The sequence below is a fragment of the Cynocephalus volans genome, chromosome 17, assembly GCF_027409185.1.
Source record: "Cynocephalus volans isolate mCynVol1 chromosome 17, mCynVol1.pri, whole genome shotgun sequence".
NCBI classification, from domain to species: Eukaryota; Metazoa; Chordata; class Mammalia; order Dermoptera; family Cynocephalidae; genus Cynocephalus; species Cynocephalus volans.
Window position 1 is genome coordinate 10,322,468 of NC_084476.1, and position 15,319 is coordinate 10,337,786.

Consider the following 15,319-nt stretch of genomic DNA (forward strand, 5'->3'; position numbering starts at 1 on the left):
TGTTCAGAATCTTGCTGAGCATTTGATGTAAATATGCACATGCACCCAGGTGTTCCTTGGCTGTTATCTGGTATAGATGCGCATGGGTACGTAGGTGTTTCTGGGTTGTCTGACTTGCATCCAGGTGCCCTGGGTTATCAGATTTAAGTATAAAGGACCAACGGCTCTGATCGACAGGGCCTCCGGCCCCACCTCCATCCTCACCTCCATCCTGGGATGTCCCCAGTGGTGGCCACGGGGAGTCCACTACTGCTGCTGCTGCTGAGGAAGCTGAGGACTGAGCTTGTGTCATCTGCCAACGGTTCCCGGTCTTTCCCAATTACCTAGCTTGTGGACCTGTGTGAGAGGGGTCTGGTGATCCAGCCTGGCATATAAGGGGTCTGTGACCCAGTCTGTACAATGGGTTTGAAGGGTCTGTGGGCTCTAGCCCAAGCAAGACAGTTGCCCTAACCATACAATTGGCTGTGTTGGTAGGATTCCGATAATTGCCTTAGCAAGAAACGAGATAAAGCTGCAGAGGTCTGTCAGGGAGGCCTCTTATTCAAATTGCTTTGGAGGAGACTCAGAAGGGCAGAACACCACTCTCATTCTGCTCTAGAATTTGGCATTCTCTCCTGAAAAAATGGTCAAGTCCTTCCTAGTGTTCCTGCTGTGGCCTTAAACAAATACTTTAGAATTCTGCTATTTCCTACATTCATTTGATGGGAATCCTGCCCCCTCCCCCAATAGGTCAGGTGTAAGTGACTGAGCATCTGGAAGGAACAATGCTGACCCAGAGGAGGGAAGGTGTTCTAGAATAGCCACAGAGATGGAAACGTAGAGGCAAAACCAGCACCAAGAGCTCTCCTTCTGGCCACCCTTGCTAGTGGGTCATCTGTTATGTATGGAAAGCAGTGAATTTGGGAGGAGACTGCAGAAGATATTTTAATATCAGGCTCATGAAAACCCTGTGAAAATCAAGCTTATGCCACGACTCTGTTTTGAGGTGTGGACAATAGCATCTCCTAAGGCTCTGAGGATCAACCACGATCTCCCTCTGCTGAGTTACCCGGGGTGCTAGGGGCAGGGTCCAGCTTGCATAATGGAGCCAAGAGAGACTGGAGAAGACAAGGAGCCTGGGGTACACCCAGGAGTCAGGGCAGAGGCCTTGCTGGGCTGGGCTAGTGAGAGGCTGGGCTGCAACACTGTCCCCTGTGGGCTCTGCAGTCCTGTGTTGGCCTAGTGTGGGAGAGCAAAGAGAGCAGCTTGAATAGTTCCACAGCTGGAGGTGGCATGACACAAGGCAGCTGCTTGCAACAGACACCCCGTTACTGAACACTCACTGCTTGTCAGTCTGTACGCTGAGTGCCTTCCAAATAGCTTTTTGTTTGTGATATTCCAACATACCTGGGATGAAGGTTTTATTATCCCCATTTTACAGGTAAGTAAACAGTACCAGAGGGGTGAAGTCACTTGCCCAAGACTGCAGTGGCCTAGAACCAAGGTTGGTGTGACCCAGATCTCCAACCGGGAAGAAGTGCTGTTGGATAGCCCCACCCACCAGACTTCTCCTGGGGCAGCAGTGGAGATCAGCCCCAGTCACTGAGAATTGGTTGGAATACTAAGAAAAGGTAACCGTTACAATAATAACGATGAAGCAGCCAACACCGAGCGCACTTTCACATGTGCCTCTATGGGCCGAATGCTTTACAGGTATGAACTTACAGGCATCATAACCCTATAAAGTAAGTACAAGTATTATCTCCGTTCTGTGGTTGAGGCTACTGAAGACCAGAGAGGTCTTCAACAAAGCTAGGAAAGAGCAGAGCTTGGGCTTAGACCGCAAAGCCTGGGCTCTAATCACTAGGGGACTCTGTGAGTGTGTGCGTGCGTGTGTGTATGTGTATGTGTATCCCAAATATATGAATGAAACTTATGCTCCTGGAAGATAAGCCACTAGTGTCAGTGGGCACCAAATATTCCAGAAATCCCGTGCACCCCTGCAGGGCATGTAAACCTGAGCCTGGGCAGCAGCCCTGATGGTAAGTGTCCAGGTGGCCTGGAGATGGAGAAGATCCTGCAGTGTTCTCTTCCTTGTGTATGCTCCCAATTTGGGACTCTGACCTTGCCTCTTGGGGCTTTTCAGTCCCAAACTCTCCCAGGGAGCTCCAATATGAGCCCACAGGGTCTCCTGTGATCAGAAGCCTGGGCAGGTTGCTGCTGTGTAGGGCTATGAACAGGGACAGCTGAGTCTGCCAAGCTGCAAACTCAACTTTGCCCTTTGGCTCCACAGTTAAAGCCAACCCTGGCAGCCACATGTGGGCTATTGGTTTTGCTCCCACTCAAGGTCGCTACTATACCTGCAAGATCTTCCTTGGAAGAGACTAGTCTTGGAGAGCTGCTTCCTGGTTCGATTCTGAGTGACAGTCTGAAAACAAAAATTTTCACATGACCAGATGGGCTCTGGATTATCACAGGGGGAACTGAACATGGGTGTGTTTGGGGTTGGGAGACTGGATCTCTGTTGAGAGCTGCTATGGTCATGGAACCCAAGAATACTGTGAGATCTGCTTCAGATCAGTTACTTACCTCAAAGGTCTCCGGGGGAATTCCGTGACTAAGAAACAATGGTTAACGAAGATAAAGTAAAGAGTGACCATGGCCCATCATTTACTGAGTACAGATGTGATGATTCTCATGATGACTCTACAAACTAGATACATTTTACAGATGAGGAAACTGAGGAGTGCGAGGTTAAGTAGCTTCCTCAAATTTATCGGGGTAGCAAGCTATAGAGAAAGCGGTCAAACCCAGGACTGTCCGACCCTGAACTGGGGCTTTTAATCATTACACTGCCCTCCCTTCCTCTCATCAGGTGCCCCCAGAGAGGCACAAGGCAATGACATGCCATGAGGACTGGCACCTCAATAATTTTTTTAAAGCACTGATTTAAGGACATCTGGGGGAAAATGACAAAGTGAAGCCAGATGCCAGACTCTCCCTCTTCTAACAAAACCAACAATTGTAAGAGCTTATGAGTAAAAGAACTCACCGGCTACAACTAAAAAAGAGAACGGGCATAATCTAAAGCCATGAACTTCAAAAACTTGCAGAAAAAAAGTGAAAAAGAGGATTCTGAAGGTGGACCAAGAGTTGCAACACAGCTTGGGGGAGGAGGAGGAATCCTTATCTTTCTCTCTTTTGAGTGGCCACAGATGCTGGGGAGAAACAGAGGAAAAGGGCATGAAGCATATGCTGATGGGAATGAAGGTTTCATGGAGGCATGATTTGAAACCTGAGGGGATCCCTTTCTGGAATGGGATATAGTGCCCCACTGAAGTGAAGGACACCTCGATGTAGGCCTCTTACTGGAGCCATGTGCATGAAACAGACTGCTTGCTTAGCTTCCATGCAGCCTGAGCCTTCCACTCCCCCAGGCTACAGAAGAGGGGAAAGACTAAGAACCCCTGGACCTCCCAGCCAGCAGGAGGAGAAAACCAGCCCCTCTCACACACACTGGAGGAGGGCCACATGTCTTCCTCCCTGTATCAGAGCCATGGAACATCCAGGCAGAGCCTCTCAAATGGGAGCAAGATGGAAAGAAATGGTGCAGGAACACAGCAACATCCTCTTACCAAAGAGGGAAAGAGAAAGGGGAGAGCACTGCCCAATGGCCTGACCCAGAAGGCAGCCACAGGAGTAGAGGAAATCCCCCAAGGGCTCTGAGCAGTGGAACAACTTATTAAGAACTTGGGTCGAACAAAACAAAACCTGAAAAATGAGATAAGACAGAGGAATAAGGTGAAAAGGGAGATGGAAGACCTAGAGAAATAAACCAAGGACTGAAACAAGAGAAGATTAAATGAGTACCTAAGTAGACACAAACCGTCCCAGCGATTGCTTATGAACAAGGTGATTACACCCATTATAAAGAAGCTAGTGGATATGTAGGGTGGAAAGAATTCAACACATGGATTCCTGGAATCCCTGGAAGACAGAACCCAAGAAATGCCACAGAAGAAGTAGTCAAAGATATAAACCAAAAGAATTCCTCTGAAATGAAGAAAGAGCACATCATAATCCAGGGAAATTTGGTACAGAACCCTCCACTCTGTATTCTCTTATTAAGCTTTTGAACTTCACTCATCAGACAGACAAGACAAGTTACTTACGAGAGGGAAAAAAAGACTGGCTTGAGACTTCTGTACAGTAATACCCAATGCCAGAAGGCAATAGCACAAGGCCTGCAGTCCCGAGGGAGGGTAGCAAAGGGGCACGGCCCATCAGATGCAGACTTCCCATGAAAGAAATTGGGGGATGCAGGACCTCTGAGCTCTTTTTTGCAGGGTGGGTTGGGGGAACCTACTTTCTGATGAAATTCAGCTAAAGAAGAAGTTGATTTAAAATAAAGAACCCAGGCATGAAGAAGCTGTAGAGATACAACAGGTGATAAGAATTGAATCCATTTAAAAATACTAAACAGTAGGAATTATGATTCCTGAACACGATGTTTATGTTATAAACTTGGACTATGCGGTAATAATAATGTAACTAACAAAACATTGGAAGATGGTGAAGTGGAGGTGAAGGAAGAGGGAGAGTGCTAATATTCTCGTCTTTCATAACCAGAGCCAACTGACACCATTCACAATGGAAATCTAGTTAAAAGAAAACTTACTGGCTCAAACTTAATGTTTTTCCTGACCTCTTTTATTAAACTGAGATGGCTCTTTTAGGAAATAATATCTCTTATGGTAAAAATATATTTATTTAAAGAGGAGCAATTCCTTATGTTTTATTTCAGTTCCCTTTTTATGGTTAAATTAAAATAAAATTAAAGTTAATATTTTTAATTAAAAATGGCAAGTATTGTATGATTCAATTGTAATAAATTCTATCATTGCATCCATCCATCTCTCCATCCTTCCCTATGCATATGTAAATTTTCTATGCAGAGAAAAATGTCCAAAATTATGTTCACTTAATGCATTCTAGGTGGTAGGAATTTGGATAATTTTCCTTGAATAAAATAAAATAGACTAAAGGCTGAGAAAAACAAGGCACTGGTTGGACCTATTGGCACAACGTCTCCAAAGCAGATGAGGGCAGGGTGTTAGAAATGCAATGTCATAAATGTGATAACTAAGCCATATTAGAAGTCAGTCTCCAGGGGTGAGATGAGCTGTGGAACATGGGTTCCTCAAGCAGAATCACAGGTCCTGCCCATCTTGTGCCACTTGGAGCCAGGTCTTCCCTGGGAAGGGATCCCTCCAATGGTCTGGGTACCGGGGGCGAGAATGCAGGCTTCCTCCCTGGGTTTGTCTACTTTGACCCCAACAAAGGGCCTTTGTAAAACCCAGGCCCACTGTTTAGCATGGAGTGCTGGGGTGTTCAAAGTCCTTCAGAATGAAAGGAGTAATTACTCATGATCTGCAGCTTGGCCAAGGATTATCTCATGGTCAGAAGTATTTATAGACTATTTTTCTCCTTAAAGGATAATAGTGTCAATGAAAAACTACTGTTTCTTTAATTGCAATACTGGGGCATGAATGGAAAATATTACCCCAGAACCTAAGTGGGAATAATTTCGCACTCCAGAGCACTCTTTTCAGGAACAGCAAATGCTTTGTAAATGAGTTCAATTTGTGGTGAACGTAATTTTAATGGTAATTTCTGGCTTTCATCTATTGCTGTTACTATTATGTAAAAATAGATCACAACTTCATATTATCTTATTTTAACAAATTATTATACAATAACAACTAAAGACATTGTGTCTGTGTTCCCAAAGATCATTAGAATTATCTAGGGAGCTTTGAAAAAATACACATTTCCAGCCCCTCTCCCAGGCATTTGAATGGTTAGAAAGTTTCACAGGTGACTCTGATTTACAGCCAGGGCTGCAAACCACTCCTGGTGAGCTGGCCGGGTGGGGCACTGTTAGAACATCCATTCCCCTTGGGATCGCTCCTGGTGAGTGGATCACAGGTAACCTGGGGTGTCTCTAATGGCCACAGTTCTCTACAGTTTTCACTGACTTAGATGAAGATTAAGTAATAAGGCTGATCAAATTCATGCACACAAAACTAGAAGAGGTAAAAAATATACTGGATAACAAGATCCAAATGAATCGTGTATACTGGAAGCAACCAGTAAGATAAGATTTAAAAAAATATATGTAAAGCTGACATTTAGGTGGTAAATGATAAATTTCAAAATGGCTGAGACTTGCCTTGATATCAGGTCATATGAAAAAGTATGGAATCTCTTAGTTGACATCAAACTCAAAATGAGTCAAGAATCAATATGGCAGACAGAGTTGATGTGAAAAATCCTCCTTCTCCCTCCAAACACATAAAATGCTGAATAAATTCTCAGGTCACGAAGAAAGAACTGAAAACCAGAGCAGGGTGAGTGGAAGATGAGGCCAAAGGGCCCACAGGGGTCTTTATGAGAACAAGGTCTACTCCATAGAAGCTGCACAGGGCCTCAGACAGTGCCAGACAGCAAGTGGCCTGCAGAAAACTGAGAACCACAAGGAATTGTCTTGTCCATGATATAGGCTCTTGGAGAACCCTGCTGGCCTGGAGTTATTACAGCTAGAAAGCTGCCCTAAAGAGCCATGGGTCAGGGAGTCCTCATGATGCATCGCTGTGGAGTCCAAATTCACATTACCCATGCCACATGAGAAAACTACACTGAGAAGTTAACATAACACCTTCCCCAGAACTGTGGGGCCTATAAGGCTGGGGCAGAGGCAGGTACAAGGAGCTGCTCAGACAGCACAGCTGTGGGGTCAGAGGTCACATTGCATGTATGTGCTTGTGTGTGCTGGGGGCAAGCTTGCTGCTGTGATGAACTTCAATAAACCCTGCAGTTGGCTGCTCACTGGTCCCAACAGGGGCCAGGATGCCTGCAGGGACCTGAGTGCTGAGGGCAACAGCTGAGATGGGGAGGGCATGACCAACATAGGAGTGGGTGGGTACTTACTTGTAGTTGTCGTCTTCCACAAACTTCTGGAGCTCTTCAATGTAGCGTACAGACTTCAGATACTTCTGCACATGGGGCAGGGTTGTGAGATGATCTGCAAGAGATGAACAAAACCCAGAGACTTCAGTCTCTCCCCATGTCCAGGCCCCGAACAAGAAGTGTAGGAATCACTGATTTTAGATGCTCCTTAGATATTGAGACTCATTCATTCTTCCAACAGTTGCTGATACTCCTCGTATAATCCTCTCTTCCTGTATCTGCCAGCCGGATGCAGAGTCCAGTGGAGGACTCCAGGGCTGTGGGAGATTTTAGAGCCACAGAGGGAAGAAGGCTGGTCCCTGAATCTGATTGGAGGAGAACTGCCCAGGAACTGCCCAGAAAGTTCTTCATTAATGAATGACTAGGAGCCAGACCAACTTGGGCCCTGCCACACACAGCAGTGACTAGTCAGTTTCCTTGTCTGTAATACAGAAATACTAATGTTTAGGTGCACCATCCTTGAAGATCAAACCTATGTGTAAGGGATCTAGTACATGTTTGATGTTCAAGATATTAAAACGAAGAGCTTTCTCACTGATAAGGTGCTGGACCGAAATTTCAATATTGTAAGATTTCACAATTGCAGCAACCAAGGGTACTAACCGTAGCTGCAGGAAACTTGTAAATCAGCAATTATTCGGAGAATATTGTTCATCTGATTGGATCTTTGTTCATTTTCCATAATGCTGCCTGAGGCAGGATATGCAGAATCAATGTAAATTAAATCCAGAAGATAAATCCCTAAAAGGAAAGAAGATATTTAATGATGGTAGGAGCTCACCATTAATCAGAACAAAATAGCACAAAACAGCACTGCTCTGCTAGAAGGTATAAATGGTGACTTATGGAAAACTGAGATAACATTTGGACTTTAATTCCAATCCTGACTACTCATTTTTCACATGGACTGCTCAACTGTAAATCAAACATCTGAGCAACAACCAGAATGAATGCTGGCAAGACTTTAGCATTTCTAGTTTATACACTCTCCAGTAACAAGGCTCTTTACCTGTAATGCAACTTTTCTTTTCTTTTTTTTTTTTAAGATGACTGGTAAGAGGATCTTAACCCTTGACTTGGTGGTGTCAGCACCATGCTCACCCACTGAACTAACCGGCCATCCCTATATGGGATCCGAACCCGTGGCCTTGGTATTATCAGCACCACACTCTCCCAAGTGAGCCATGGGCCTGCCCTGTAATGCAACTTTTCTAGTTGCATTTTCTATAACAAGACATGAAAGGGATGGCTACTTGCGTTTTTCACCAATTGATGAAGTTTAATAAGTCTAAAGTGTCATGTTCAGAACACCCCTTTGGGCTGAATTCATTTTTTTATTTATTCACCTGTTTGTCTTTTTGTCTGTGTACACACACACACACACACACACACACACACACACACACACACACACACACACAATCATAAATTAACTGACAAGAAGTTTAAAAACAACAGTTACTTTACAAGAAAAAAACAAGCAACCCCATTAAAAAATGGGCAAAAGAGCTAAGTAGGCATTTCTCTAAGGAAGATATACAAATGGCCAACAGACATATGAAAAAATGCTCAACATCACTCAGCATCCGGGAAATGCAAATCAAAACCACACTGAGATACCATCTAACCCCAATTAGGATGGCTAAAAAATGCTGGCGAGGTTGCGGAGAAAAAGGAACTCTCATACATTGTTGGTGGGACTGCAAAATGGTGCAGCCTCTATGGAAAATGGTATGGAGGTTCCTCAAACAATTGCAGACAGATCTACCATATGACCCAGCTATCCCACTGCTGTGAATATACCCAGAGGAACAGAAATCATCAAGTCAAAGGTATACCTGTTCCCCAATGTTCATTGCAGCACTCTTTACAATAGCCAAGAGTTGGAACCAGCCCAAATGTCCATCATCGGATGAGTGGATATGGAAAATGTGGTACATCTACACAATGGAATACTACTCAGCTCTAAAAACGAATGAAATACTGCCATTTGCAACAACATGGATGGACCTTGAGAGAATTATATTAAGTGAAACGAGTCAGACACCGAAAGAGAAATACCACATGTTCTCACTTATTGGTGGGAGCTAAAAATTAATATATAAATTCACACACACACACACACACACACACACACACACACACACACACACACACACACACACACAAAACCGGTGGGGGGGGAGAAGATATAACAACCACAATTACTTGAAGTTGATATGACAAGCAAACAGAAAGGACATTGTTGGGGGGGAGGGAGGAGAGGGAGGAGGGAGGGAGGTTTTGGTAAGGGGCAACAATAATCAACCACAATGTATATCGACAAAATAAAAGTTAAAAAAAATAAATAAAATAAAATAAATAAAAAATTAAAAATAAATAAATAAAAATAAAAACAACAGTTCTTGCTACAAAAAACTAAGGCTAGACAGAAAATTTTCCTGTGGGTGCTTAATAAGGAAATAAGGTGTGATATAAAACATGGCAATGACAGGCCAGTGATGAGCTGGTAGAATTCAGGACAAGTCATCTGGCTGGGGAGGGGGTAGAGGGACTGGCTGTGGAGCATGAGCCGCTACACAGCTCTCAGCTGACTGGCTGCAGGCCTGCACTTCAAACTCCCTGGAGATGTGGATGGACAATGCATGGCATGTCCTTCCAGCAGCTCTCTATGAGCACAGCTACTATACCAGCCATACTGGTGGGGCTGGGCAGGAGAAGTGACATAAAGCAGGATTCAAGGCAGAAAACATTGAGCAAGGCCTAGAAGAGTGATTGATATCAATGAAAAGCACAATTGATTGAGAATATCTAATGACAACAAATTTCTATGCATGATGCAATATCACATCAAAATACTCAAAGCAAAAAACCATTAGAAATGAAAAGAGAATTCAACAAAGTCACAACTATAGAGGGAGTTTTTGGCATGTCTCTTACAGAATATATATATATGTGTGTGTATATACACACACACACGTATGATATAGTATTACAGTAACAAAAGTAACAAGCTTGGTTTCATATAAATGAAAATATAGTTCTTTTCAGATACCTATGGAATACTTACAAAAATTGATTATATACAAGGCTATAAGGAAAAGCTCAATAAGTTCCAAAAAGTAAATATCATATTATCCACATTCTTTGACCTTACTACAATGTATCTGAGATTGAACAATTATAGAAAAAATTCTAACCATTTGAAGACAAACACACATACACATACACATGCACACATGTAACTCTTATGTCAAAGAAAAAAGAAAAAATCTAGAATTGTTTGAAGACAATGACAAGAAGAACACTACATAACAAAACTTATGGATTCTGGCCAAAGTGGTAATCGAGGCAAATTTATAGCCCTAAACAACTAAGAATTATTACAAATATTGGAATTAACCTGATACTTAATACAAAAGTTGTGGGAGTTTTTGCATGGATGATGTACAACAAGCATTGCACGAAGAGTCATACTCATCTTTCACACAACCCCTTTTATAGAGGAGGAAAAGGAAACTCAGAGAGCATATGTAACTTGCTCAATGTCACATCACTAGTAAATGATGGAGACAGGAGTTGAACCCAAGCCTGCCTCCTCCAGAGAACACACTTCCTGCTATCACAGTAGACTGCTAATGCTGGATACCATGAGTCATTTGTCTGCTTTTAAAATAGCTACACATTGTTACGGGAAACCGTTAAATTACAGAAACATATGCTAGCACTTCTCACAGGATCCATTTCTACTTCCTTTCTTCTGGTGGTATGATGTTTCCAAATTAATAATTAGAAATAATTTCCCTTGTATAGAAGCTCCAAGTTTGGTAGGTTTGAATCCACAGTTTATTTTTGTCTTGACCTTGTTTTTCCTCTCCTCTCTTAAAATTGTAGCTCATTTACCTCCCCCAGGATCCAGCAATGGCAATCCTGAAAATCCCATTACTGCTTCAACCACAACAAAAAGCACCCTCTGGTGCTGAGCAGGGGGTGAAGCATTGTGGAACACGAGGTTGCTTTATTCCAGATGCAATGTGCAGACTTTAGCCTGGCTTACTCAGAGTGACAGAGTGAAAGCTCAGCCCAGGAGCAGAGGAACTGAAAAGCGGAATAAGTGAAGAGGGAGAAACTGCTGCTTGCTGGGGAGCTACTGCAAGACGGGAACTTTTCCCTCCTTGTCTCATGTGATCCTTCCATCAACCCTGGGAAGTAAGAGGAGAAAACTAAAGCTCAGAGAGATTAAGAAACCTGCCTCAGGCTTCACAGCAATTGTGCTGGGATTTGAACCTAGGTCTGTCTGGCTGCAACACCTGTGTTCCTACCCACTGTTCATCAGAAACACACAGAAAATGTCTTTTCTCAAATAACACCCTCGCCCTATGCTGCCCTGTGAGGACGGGCAGGTCCCTGGAGGAGTCCTCCTGAGTAGTGCTCTGCAAACAGAGGCCTAGAGAAGTTTGGGGAATGGTGGGCACACCATCTCCACAGGCCACCCTCCAGCCCCTGACTGCACCTTGGGGGTGTGGGGGGCTCACTACTTCGTGAGAGTAAATTTTACTATCAGAGTGTTCATAATTCCCCCCTACAAAACATGCACACTCCAACACCTGTCTACTCCTCAGGACCTGAGAGTATAAGCCAAGGCCGAAATGTGCTGAGGACAGGGTGGACCTCCCAAAGGAGGCCTCCTGGCCCCAGTGACTTGGGGAGACCCTGAGCCTTGGCAACACCTGCACAGAACCTCCATATAAACAGCTTTTCACTGTCACTGCAAAAACTGAGGCAAAAGCACCAAATCTTCTACAATTAACACTGCACGAATCCAGGGAAATTTTTTTCAGTATCATATTAGTCTATAACAGAAAATATTTATAAGCCTAGACTGTAATGAAATAATAAGAATAACCACTTTCTGCATGTACTGTGGCAGGTGCTGTGCTGAGCCCTGTATGTAGTTAGCATTTGCCACAACTGCAAACTGATGCTTGTCTGTATCATTCATGTATTTAATGCCTGATTCCCCACCAGACCTAAAACCCCTGAGAGCAGGAAGTATGTCTTGCTCCACAGGCTGAATCTCCAGTATCTAGAACAAAGCACACAGGACCTGCTTGTAAACATTAATTGAAAGAAGAAATGCATGAACGAAGGCATATCTTATTTAACTCATACAAGAACCTTATGAAGCACATATCATTACCCTCATTTTGTAGCTGAAGAGACATCAAGAGTCAAGCGATGATAGTGATAATAGTAATGTTACCGAGCACTTACTATGTGCTAAATCCTAAACTAAGAGCTTTGCCCAGATTATTGATTAGCAAGAAAAATGCTGTTGTCAGAGAGGTTTTCTCCTTATTTTATAGAGGAAAAACTGAAGCTGAGAGAGGCTGCATTGCTTGCCTGAGGTGACACAGCTAGGAGTGGCAGAGGCAGGATTCAAACACGGGGCTGTCCAGGCTCCCATGCTGTCAGTCATTTACTCCAGCCAGATCCTCGGGTGCCTGGCAGCCACTGAGGCAAAATAGAGGCATAGGGGAACCCAGGGGAACCCAGGTGATGCCTCTCCCTGCTTGATTTCTCCTTTGGGGTCAACACTCTGTAAGAGGACTCATGACTTTACTGTGGCCACCTCTCCCTGCTACGTCTATAACCTACTACTCTCCATCTCCCTCATGCCCATCATGGCTTATCTGTCCCAGGTCTCTGTCAGTGGCCCACCCAAGCCTGCGGGCCCTGCCAGCTCTGCCACATGACAGGCAGCTGTGGTGTAAGTGAGAGAGTGTGGGGCTCAGAGCCAGGGGACTTAGAACCCTGGCTCTGCCACCTACCAGCTGGGTGGCCTCAGGCTTCTCACCTTCTGCAGCCTCAGTTTCCTTGACTGTGAATAGGGGTAATGATAGTGGTTGAAAGGAGTCTCCCTGCTCAGGGCCTGGACCGCTGAAGTGCCCAAGGAGCTGAGCTGATCCCAAGCCTAGCTCTATGGCAAGGTCTCACTTGGAGCAGCAGCAGGATGCCTGTGGGAGGGGTGAGTCCAGCTGGGTTTGCCATAACCATGGATAGCGCCCAGATGCTGATTACATGGTGGCCACCCCCAGCTGGACCAGTACTGGGAGCTTCCACCTGGATTGGACATTTCAGCCCCTATTCCTATTTACACAGAGTTACTGCAGCAGATGACACTGCTGTTGACTTTGTGAAGATGGACAGAAATTGGACCAGCTACTGGCCCTAGCTATCTTGGGCTGAGCAGTGCCCAGGGACTGGGCTAGATTGGGAGGTGCAGACTCATCAAGGGAAGCAACCATGACAGTAACAGCCATGGAAAAGTGGGCATTACTTGTACTGCGGCACCTTTGCAGCAACCCTGCACAGTAAATAATCTCGTTCCTCCCATTTTACAGATTAGAAAACTGAAGCTTAGCGAGGAAAAGTGACTTGGCCAAGATCACACAATTTGCAAGTGGGAGAATCAGGATTTGAATTCACACCTATCTGTCTTAACAACTTGGGACAGAAAGCAGTGCAAGGGGCTGAAGGCTAGTACATGGAAAAGGGTCCCAGCCACAGAGCAGGGAGTGCAAAGACTCCTGCTGTGGCCTGACCCCACAGCACACTGCTGGCAGCCAGTATGTGCCTGGTGGCTGTGCCCGCCTGAAGACTGGACCTCCTCTGAGATGGACAGCTCCCCAGACCACGCTTCTGCTCTGCTCCCTCCTTCCATGTCCCACACAGGGCCTGATGACTCTGCTGTGGCTGCCACATGAGTGCCAACCAGACTGCCGGGAGCAGCCCCCAGCTCGCTCTGCTACAGAAGCCCTCTGCAGCTGGGCTAACCTCCACACTAGGGGCAGGTAGCCAAACCTGCTTCCTGACAGTGAATCCAGGCCCCCCACCAGAGGTGTCCACAAGACACCCCGGCCCCAAGGAGAGAGTGCCAAGCAGACAAAGGAGGTGCTCTCCTGAACAGACACCTTCTCTGAAGCTGAGGGACACCCATGCTCCATGGCACAGAGCCCACTTGAAGCTGGGTGCTTGCAGCCTCCCGAGCCAAAGCCCATGGCTGGCACCCGGGCCTCCCACAAGCCCACAGACTCACTGCTCCCTTGTTCTCCCATTGCCACCCCGGCTCACTTCCATCCCCAGTCTGGTTTTGGTTTTTCTCACACAGCTATCTTTTTAATAAGGAAAATTCTGCTGTGTTGAGGGGAAAAAACCATCCACAGCAAAAATGTGCCACATTTCCATTTTTTGCTTTCCATTTTTTCTCTTTTTCAGTTTGAGATGAAAGACTTTTTTCCATGTTCTCCTGCTTTGCCTTGAAAAGATCACTTTCAAACTTCAGAAATAAGGAGTGCTGGCACCCAGAACTATACTTGTGTGGTTTGATCACATAAACTGTCCTGATAAATTCCAAATGAAATAACAGAGCAGCAGCTCATTAGGGTTTGTGTGTGTGTGTTTTTCAAAGAGAGCACAAAGCAATTCCATTTACTGCAAAATAAGATCTCAGCAGGCAGCTCGGTATCTCCGAGAAGATGGAGAAGACTGTGAGTATTAACTAGTGCCTGTTAATTAATATCAATCATGCAAAATAGGGCCTTCAGAACAAATCCTCACGTAAAGAATATTCCTTATATGAAATCCGTAGGAAGCTTACTGTCATTGAGACAAATGTTTCCTAGGTCTGCAGACAGGGGGCAGGCCCAGGCAGTCACATGTCAGGTGGTCAGAGGCCATGTTATTCGGATGAGCACATGGCCTCATTTATGTCTTAGTGTTGTGGCTCATGAATCACAAAAGCACGTGGGCAAAGTCCTGCAGCCTGAATAGAATCCTGGGGCTCAGGGGAGCCAAATCTCCTCCTGGCTCCTGGAGGTGAAATAAGGACACAACCACAGATCTCCAGGACTGGGAGTGAGAAGCCCTCTGCATCTGGGCTGGCCTCAACATAAGATTATCTGGTAATCTATAGGTGCAAGGAGGTAACCTACTGTTTGCAAATGTTCCCCCTGAGGGCTATGGACAACGTAGCACATGCTGGGGTTCTGACCAGCAGTACGAAAGAGTGTGAGGAGAAGGCATTAATCTGGTTATTATTATTGGGCTTGTTTTTTGCTGGACACTGTGCTAAGCATGTTACATATACGACCTCATTTGATCCTTCAACAACTCTATTGGCAATAGAGAAGAAGCTGACACTTTTGTCTGCCCAGCACTCACCCCTATTCTTTTGGAAACAGCCCTCAATTTTCCTTTGGGGAAAATTATAACTCCCACACTCATAATCCATGTGATTTTGGTGGATCTG

General features: G+C 45.0%; 1 protein-coding gene across 6 annotated transcripts in view; it reads right to left on the reverse strand.

Annotated features, from left to right (window-relative positions):
• The window catches only part of RALGPS1 (Ral GEF with PH domain and SH3 binding motif 1), a 313,809-nt gene that overhangs the window by 40,135 nt on the left and 258,355 nt on the right, over nucleotides 1-15,319 (reverse strand). For 5 of the 6 annotated variants that reach the window (XM_063081606.1, XM_063081607.1, XM_063081604.1 and 2 more), the window contains 3 exons: nucleotides 7,612-7,749; nucleotides 6,970-7,063; nucleotides 2,340-2,407 (listed from right to left, as the gene is read on the reverse strand). In XM_063081606.1, the coding sequence (XP_062937676.1) occupies nucleotides 2,340-2,407; nucleotides 6,970-7,063; nucleotides 7,612-7,749 (300 nt within the window). The remainder of the gene's footprint in view (nucleotides 1-2,339; nucleotides 2,408-6,969; nucleotides 7,064-7,611; nucleotides 7,750-15,319) is intronic. The other variant, XM_063081605.1, reaches the window with a different exon arrangement.